An 8,580-nucleotide genomic window follows, 5' to 3' on the forward strand; every position below is an offset into this window, starting at 1 on the left:
TGAAATCAAGTACGATAAAATCCTGTGTATAATGCACACCAATGGAAAGCTCCAGACGTTCCCCTTTGCGCAGCTACATTACAGTGAAGTAGCGCCAGTACGCTAATGACTAACAATTGGTTTTAGCCATAAAAGTAGGGTTTATTCATCAACATTTTGTCCAAGTGAATTCACATCTCTCTTAAATAGTGGAAAGTCTCCATCACTCACATCTCCCAGTGATGGGCAAATGGGACGTAGTTTAGACACCACTGATTTAAGCGAGCACATTGTGATAAGATCTTACAAATCACAAACATTTACAAACTGTTGAATTTAGACAAAGATACAAGCTTCTGAACAAAATGTAAATTTGTATTCTCAATTATAAGTTGATAGTTTGCACAAATGCACAATCCCAGTAAAACTTAGTTTGACATGATGTCACAGATGGCAAAGCTAGACATATTTACACTGAGTGTTTTAAAAATGTTTTTGTTTTATTTTTAATTGTTTGAACGTTTTCAGTCTTGTAATGACTGGAGCATGAAGCCAGAATCAGAGCAGACTGGAGCCACTGTTGTGCAGCTGAGGGAGACCATGGCCAAAAGCCAAGATGACCACCGTGAGTAGAACTCGCAGTGGCAGAATCATTTGGCAGGTTTTATACGTAACGTAGCCAGTTCAATGCAGCAATCAACATTATATTGGTACATGTAAAAAAAAAAAGAATATCAAGAATAAGTTCAATGCTTTTTTTTCATTCAAAAATCGTTAGAATAACTCCTAGTTTCAATAATCTGCAGCTAGTCATTGATACTACTGTGGAACGTCCAGTGATTTGATGGCTGTTTATTTTTAAAACCTTTCTTTATCCAGAGCCAGAGGAAGGACCGAGCATCGATGGTTTGAGCACATCACCGAAAGTTACTCTGGGTGAGCACATTAACGCCCAATTCATACTGTGGAACGGATACAATGTGGCCTCCGTGTGGACTAAAATATTGGGAGTCTGTGTGTCAAATGACACCTGATGCGGTGTGTTGCAGCATATGCGGACGGTATGCGTAAGGTTTCTAGTTTCTCTGGATGCCACATGCGTATTTTCATGAAGAAATGACACGAGTCAGACAGGAAGTCGGATCGGCATATGAGGTAGATCTAGTATATTTCAAACCAAAACCGTTCTGCCAATTTTTTTTTTTTTTTTTTATTCATAAAAACATGACATATCAGACCTCCCATTTCAGGTAACTACTTGACTTGAGTCAGACATTTAAAAGACAAAAAAAAAGGGTTTGAAATAAACAAAATTATACACGGTAAAAGTGTATAATTTTTTCCAAAAAGCCTATCAAAGAGAACGAAAGGCAAGCGTGGCTATCATTTAAAAAGTAACTACACTGTTATCGCAGCCCAAGCATCCTGCAAATTCCCACAGCAACCAAACACCACGTGACATATTCTAGATTATGGCTACAACGTTCCTTAACCATGACGTGTGTTTGATTTTTCAGTTCAGACACAGCCACACATGCCCTTTTTTTCCCCAGAACTTCCAAAGCCACACAAACAACCTAAATTTAGTTCTCAGTCAGTCAATGTAATAACACAGCATTGATGGCTTTACTGCTGTCTTTACATTTCAGTCCGTCAAGTAAGAACTCATCACCTAATAATTATACAGCTAAAGCCTTTAAACTGAGGTGTCATGTTATGCTACACATTTTACTTGCGTAAAAATGGCCTGTAGCTCCTTCTCATGGCATTTTTCAAGCTGATTGTGGGTTTGTCCTATCCCATTCACTAGATTCCATGCTATTGTCACGAGAGCAATGGAAATCCAGAGGTGATTCAATTGTGGCTCTTGATTTTGTCTAACTTATCTTGGGTGCTTCACTTGTCATCTCACCAGATAGTGACTCACTTTGCTGTTTGCAAATATGCGGCAAATGTTAAAGCGCATCGGTTACTTTGACAAGCAACATTGTCAGCCAAGAAGAAAGCTGTGGGCCCGTGTCAATCATTTCAACGCGCTAGCTTCTTGGTATGACGACTATTTTGCTGCCAGCGTTTAATACGCAATAGCACAAATGGAACCACAGACTTACAAGACTGGCTATAACTCAGTTTGGCATGCAAATAATGAATAGATTCTCTTCCGTCTTTGTCAGTTCTCTTAAAATACACTTTCTCATGCTAAATTTACTTCAGGGGCCAAGCATGGCTGTGAGTTACTTGGCTCATCTTTGCTCATGTTATGCTTGAGCAAATGACTTATTGGGGATGTTGGCAATATGTTAACAACGCTGTGGTTTGTGGTCTAGTGTTCCTAACACCATTTCTTTCATGCTTCAGATAATGTGCATTAGTTAATTACAGGTTGTACTTAACTTTACAGAGGTAAAGCCAACCATAATTGGGAAGAAGAAGCCAATGACTGCCAAAAAAGGAGTAAGCAATTTAGATATTTCAACAGTATGAGCGTTGCTTTCGTTTCTGTTAAACAACTCATTTGGATGGTAATGGATGCATTTAACTAACACGCAAACGGTGTTCACTTCGTTCTCACAATGCAGCTGGGGGCAAAGAAGGGCCTCGGTGCCCAGAAGGTGAGCAGCAAGAGTTTTTCAGAGGTGGAGAAACAAGCTCAAGTGGCCGAGAAGATACGGGAGGAGCAGGCAGCCGAGGCAAAAAAACAAGCAGAGGAGTCCATGTGAGTCTCTTCATGAACCTCGTATGAGAAGGATTGAGCTCTTGGACTGAAACTCAAGCATTTCTAGCCTATCCTTTCCTTTCAATCTGACCCTTATTTTGGTATTTTTAGTGTGGCTTCCATGCGTTTGGCCTACAAAGAGCTGGAGATCGACAGAAAGCTTGAGGAAAAGAAGCTGAACAACCTAGAGGGCAAGAAGCGGGAGCAAGCCGAGAGACTGGGCATGGGCTTCGGGAACAGGAGGTGACGTCATCAGGGACACATTCTTTGTTTCATACTTGCCTTTGTGACCTTGCAGAGCTTGACGCAATATTTAGCCAGTGAAAATATGATAATATCTCGTCCATTTGTCACTTTTTGACAACAGACAAATGGACGAGATAAGCAATGCTGTTTGACAGGTTATTTTACAGGGCTCTGGACAAACATTTGTACTCGAAGCACTGTATAGCTCCTAACAAATTTTTAGGAGCTCTGGAAGAAAAATTAAAAGTGGACATGGTCAATTGATTCAAGTAAATATTCACATTTCCCTCCTTTTTGACTATTACTGATAAATACTTGTAGAGGCTACAATGTACAAAGTTTAGGTTATACACTTTAAATACCGTATTTGCCGGTGTATAAGTCGACTCGGTGTATAAGTCGACCCCCTAAAATTCGACGGAAATTTACGATTTTATGATATATCCTCTGTGTAAGTCGAGCTCAATTGTTGCATTATATTAAAATTCAAAATTCAATCAGAAATATGCAAAATTTATTGACGAAATGTCTTCAAATTCCGGGAGGCCGGGCGCATGCGCAGTGGCCGGAAATAGCTCCAGCCGAGCGGATCGGCTGTTTATAAGCACCGCAGAGGAGATCGCGGAGCCTCATTCGACTTCCAGTGGCCGGCGAGCTCGCGCACACCGCCTGGCACCACTGGGAGGCCGGAAATAGCTCCAAGCCGAGCGGATCGGCACTTTATAAGCACCGCGGAGGTGATCGCGGAGCCTCATTCGACTTCCAGCGGCCAGCGCACTCGCGCACGCCGCCCGGCACCACCGGGAGGCCGGGCACACGCACCAAGTGGCCGGAAATAGCTCCCGTCGAGCGGATCAGCTCTTTATAAGCACCGCGGAGGAGATCGCAGAGCCTCATTCGACTTCCAGCAGCCGGCAAGCTCGCGCACGCCGCCCGGCACATCCGGGAGGCCGTGCGCACGCGCCAAGTGGCCGGGAATAGCTCCCGCCGAGCGGATCGGCTGTTTATAAGCACCGCGGAGGAAATCGCGGAGCCTCATTCGACTTCCAGCGGCCGGCGAGCTCGCGCACCCGCCCGGCACATCCGGGAGGCCGTGCGCACGAGCCAAGTGGCCGAAAATAGCTCCGGCCGGCGGATCGGCACTTTATAAGCACCGCGGATGAAATCGCGGAGCCTCATTCGACTTCCAGCGGGCCGCGCACTCGCGCACGCCGCCCGGTTCAAATTTTCTAAGTGCCAACGGCTCTTGCGCCATAAAGAGTCCGCCACGGCTGGTTCCCCATATCGGCCAGAACAAGTGAAAATTCGGCCTCTTCCCCTGGAAGTCCGGCCAAGTTTGGCGAATATTTTCTAAGTGCCAACGACTCAACCGCCGTAAAGTGTCCGCCTCGGCTGGTTCCCCATGTCGGCCACCACAAGTGAAAATTCGGCCTCTTCCCCTGGAAGTCTGGCCAAGTTTGGCAAATATTTTCAAAGTGCGAACGACTCAACCGCCGTAAAGTGTCCGCCTCGGCTGGTTCCCCGTGTCGGCCACCACAAGTGAAAATTCGGCCTCTTCCCCTGGAAGTCTGGCCAAGTTTGGCAAATATTTTCAAAGTGCGAACGACTCAACCGCCGTAAAGTGTCCGCCTCGGCTGGTTCCCCGTGTCGGCCACCACAAGTGAAAATTCGGCCTCTTCCCCTGGAAGTCCGGCCAAGTTTGGCGAATATTTTCGAAGTGCCAACGACTCAACCGCCGTAAAGTGTCCGCCTCGGCTGGTTCCCCATGTCGGCCACCACAAGTGAAAATTCGGCCTCTTCCCCTGGAAGTCTGGCCAAGTTTGGCAAATATTTTCAAAGTGCGAACGACTCAACCGCCGTAAAGTGTCCGCCTCGGCTGGTTCCCCGTGTCGGCCAACACAAGTGAAAATTCGGCCTCTTCCCCTGGAAGTCCGGCCAAGTTTGGCGAAGATTTTCGAAGTGCCAACGACTCAACCGCCGTAAAGTGTCCGCCTCGGCTGGTTCCTCCAGTCGGCCAGAACAAGTGAAAATTCGGCCTCTTCCCCCGGAAGTCTGGCCAAGTTTGGCGAATATTTTCTAAGTGCCAACGACATTCATTTAGACATGGCAATTGAATGTTTACGTACCGGTAGTTATTGTCGTTGCTTGACGCGCGATGACTCGCACATTCGCTCAATACCCAGTACTTCCCCCTTGCAGTCATCGTCGCTGCCTGGCTTTCGATGTCCGTTGTTGAGGTGAGAATATTTGAAATTGTTGCTGAGGATGCGTGTTAATGCGACGAACGCTTTATAATGATTCAGTTTCTCGCTGTTTGATGAGCCTGATGGACGCACACCCACGCACAATGAGATGCATGAGAAACGGCCTTGGTTACCATCACATTTGAAGCGATGAATACGAAATCAAATTTTATGACTCGGTGTATAAGTCGAGGTCGATTTTTTTCGGTCGATTTTGGATCGAAAAAGGTCGACCAATACACCGGCAAATACGGTACTACTTAAAATGTACAGTTTGTTTTGATTGGCACTTAAATTGGGTTTTTTCAGATTTCACTCTGTGCGCATGTTTGTGGTATTGACAGCATAATTTATAGTTGAATTTAATTTGTACATCTGACTTTGGTGTCCAATCTCTGATTTTGAATCAAACAAATTAGTGTAAGTGTGGTATTGTGTGCATGCGTGCGTGTTTGCGCATGCGCGTGTGTAAACTAGTGGGATTAGAGCTTGTGTAATGTTTTTTTTTTTTTTTTTACCCCCCCAGTGCTGTGTCACATTCAGTGATGTCTGAGATGCAGATGATTGAGCAGGAAACCCCAGTGGGAGCAAAGACTTCGACTCGTTCCAAACTTGATATGTTTGATGAACCCGGTTTCACCTCTGGACCTCCTAAGTACATGTGGCTTCTTTGCTTTTCTCCTTTTGATTTTTAGAAAGTAAAACTTAAACGAGAGGCTTCGTTTTTTTCACCATTCCAGATATAAGGATAACCCGTTCTTGGTGGGTGACAGTTTTGGATCACGCTGGGATACCGACGGAGGGACCGCTTCTTTTAGTACCTCGTGGGCTCTGGAGAAAGAAGAACCTAAAGAGGAAGTCACCATATCAAGTATTCAGCCAATTGGAGAGAGGTATTAAACATTTCTTGTGTATTGTGCTTCTCATCCTAGTATGAACAAGTTAATTATGCTCTCGTATACATTCAAGACTTCCCAGTCGAAGGAAAGCCGAGGTGTCCACCCCAGTGTCGGAGTCGAGTGAGGCCAGGCAGAAGTTTGCAAATGCAAAGGCAATCTCTTCAGACATGTTCTTTGGGCGTGAAAGCAGTGCTGAGGTGAACTTTGCTTAACAATTACAGACTGCTCGGGTGACTTCTCGAGTTGTGAAGCGTTAACTCTCACCCCCTCATGTCAGTATGAAGCAAAGAGCCGACTGGAGGGCATGTCTGGAAGCACGGCCATCAGTTCAGCGGACCTGTTTGGAGATGACAGTGACCATAAAGGTACCAGGCGTCACCTCTTCAAACTTTCTGTTGTTGCTTCTCAGTCAAGGCAGATACGGACATTCCGTTTCATTCACGTTGTCACAATCCTGCCTCAGGGCGCTCATCGGGCTTTGACAGCGTCCTTCCTGCCGGTCCAGACATCACCCAGTTCAAGCAAGGAGTGAAGACTGTAGCAGGCAAGATGGCCGTCCTTGCCAATGGGGTCATGAATACCATTCAGGTGAGACTTCTTCAGGAACTCCCCACTTGAATGAATGTTCACTCATGTCTGTGCAATTTTTGTGTGAGATCAGGATCGCTATGGTTCCTACTAAGCAGCCTGAAGAGACTGGCAGCTGAGGGCAGCAAGAACTACAAGCCAGACAACTGGCCCCGTTTGACAGGTGCATTTGGCCAGGGATGAAACTAGGAATGGGTACCGTTCATATTTGAACCGGTTTTGTTCAGGTTCTTGGTATCTGGTGAATGACATCAGCACTCGACCCATTTTTGCTACTTTTGTTTGTGGTAGTAAAAAAAACAAAAACAAATAATTTTAAAAATATCAATATAAAATTTGACACATAAAACATGAATTTAAAACAGATGAGCCAAAGAAGATGAAATAAAAGTAAAGAGATAACATTTTGTGTAAATAATAAAAACAAGTGAGATCTTAAAATGCACAAATTGATATCACAAAATATAGTGTGACGCAAATTTCTTTACAATAAACAATACAAGGAAGCAATTTAAACAAGGACTGAAACAAATAATTGTATTAGTGTTATCTTTGTTTCTTGTGCAGTTGTTTAACTGAAATAGAGCCGAAAAAATGACAGTTGGAAAAGGATGGAAGATCAAAGAGGAGTAGGGGTCCCGCTCGCTTCCAAATCCGTAAATGTATTTTTAGTGTGTGTGAAATCCTCCCAGACTTGTATATGAACGGACTATCAATAGGCCCCAGAGGACAGCCATCTTACATTCCCAGCCCCACTGGTACTGACAATGTCAGTTTTATGCTAGGATCTTTTTATGGGAAAAGAATCTCAAATGTTTGCATCGGCCATTGGATACCTCAGAATCATGAATTGTGACTGACTGTATGATTACATTTCTCTGCAAATTTTGTCCTGATGGGCTTTACCTTCATTTCAGTGTTGATGATTCTGACAGCATGCTGACAAACCTTTGAGTAGAACGATATACCTTGAGAAAAATTGTACAATTACATTTTACTGGTGAAATGTACATGTAGCACTTCTCCCATAGATACAACCAATTAACCATACAGACAGAAAATAACCTAAAATAGCGATTGGCAGTGTAAGATGGCTGGTGGCTAAACCTCGCTCTCGATGGCAAGTAAACGTCACGTTAGTCCATTAATATATTAGTCCGTGGAAATCCTGTGTGAGTTGGTGACGTCATTATGCTGGTATTGGTACACTTCTGTGTTCAGTTGTGCCATGGAAAAATCGCCAACTCTTCTACCCCCCTACAATTATAACTAAATTGCTACCGTTGGATTTCATATGAATCGGTGCTCGATAGTACTGACCCAAAATAATCCATACCCTCCCCCAAAAAAAAAAAAAGTACAATGTACGGTACCCATCCCTAGAGGAAACGAGAGAGATAAGTGAAGCTGAAAGCATTGCATGAAGAAAGAAAATCTTCCTTCTCACTCCCTTCCTGTTGAGAGACTGTTGTTGGAGTGAGTCACTAATTTGCTCTCACAACATTTGAGTTAATATTTCCATAAAGAAAACCATGTGTGGTTGTAGTGTATCTGAAGCAAGAGTTGTATCTACAGTTGAACATTTTTGAGTCTTAGATTTTCAAAATTTGTCAGAGTTAATTCTATATTTTCTTTGGTTTCTGATTAATATTATCAAATACATCTATGTTTTGTCTTATTTTGTCATTGTGATACTAAATAAAAGGTACAACGGTATATTTTTAGCATCACATTGAATTCAACAATGTTCAGTGTTCAGGCCAAGTGTTTGTCATTTTCACAAAGCACTGAATGCCGCCGATCTCCAGAATCTATGAGCTTGGACTTGTACATTTCTGTCTGATCATTAAAAGTCTGATATCCTCTTTTTTTTGTGTTATTTGTTGAGCTGCAAAGAATCTTGGATCAT

At 43.7% G+C, this 8,580-nt stretch overlaps 1 protein-coding gene across 2 annotated transcripts in view; it reads left to right on the forward strand.

Annotated features, from left to right (window-relative positions):
* Positions 1 to 8,536, forward strand: part of arfgap2 (ARF GTPase activating protein 2) — a 12,308-nt gene extending 3,772 nt beyond the window's left edge. Inside the window, exons 6-17 of one of the 2 annotated variants that reach the window (XM_088370714.1) lie at positions 508 to 604; positions 859 to 915; positions 1,790 to 1,828; positions 2,381 to 2,433; positions 2,559 to 2,695; positions 2,807 to 2,938; positions 5,711 to 5,839; positions 5,925 to 6,077; positions 6,154 to 6,280; positions 6,361 to 6,448; positions 6,547 to 6,671; positions 6,745 to 8,536. In XM_088370714.1, the coding sequence (XP_088226840.1) occupies positions 508 to 604; positions 859 to 915; positions 1,790 to 1,828; positions 2,381 to 2,433; positions 2,559 to 2,695; positions 2,807 to 2,938; positions 5,711 to 5,839; positions 5,925 to 6,077; positions 6,154 to 6,280; positions 6,361 to 6,448; positions 6,547 to 6,671; positions 6,745 to 6,765 (1,158 nt within the window). In that variant the 3' untranslated portion in view covers positions 6,766 to 8,536. The remainder of the gene's footprint in view (positions 1 to 507; positions 605 to 858; positions 916 to 1,789; positions 1,829 to 2,380; positions 2,434 to 2,558; positions 2,696 to 2,806; positions 2,939 to 5,710; positions 5,840 to 5,924; positions 6,078 to 6,153; positions 6,281 to 6,360; positions 6,449 to 6,546; positions 6,672 to 6,744) is intronic. The other variant, XM_088370715.1, reaches the window with a different exon arrangement.
* The last annotated feature ends 44 nt before the right edge of the window (positions 8,537 to 8,580 follow it).

The sequence above is a fragment of the Syngnathus floridae genome, chromosome 3, assembly GCF_059516105.1.
Source record: "Syngnathus floridae isolate MCC-2025c chromosome 3, RoL_Sflo_1.0, whole genome shotgun sequence".
Classification (NCBI taxonomy): domain Eukaryota; kingdom Metazoa; phylum Chordata; class Actinopteri; order Syngnathiformes; family Syngnathidae; genus Syngnathus; species Syngnathus floridae.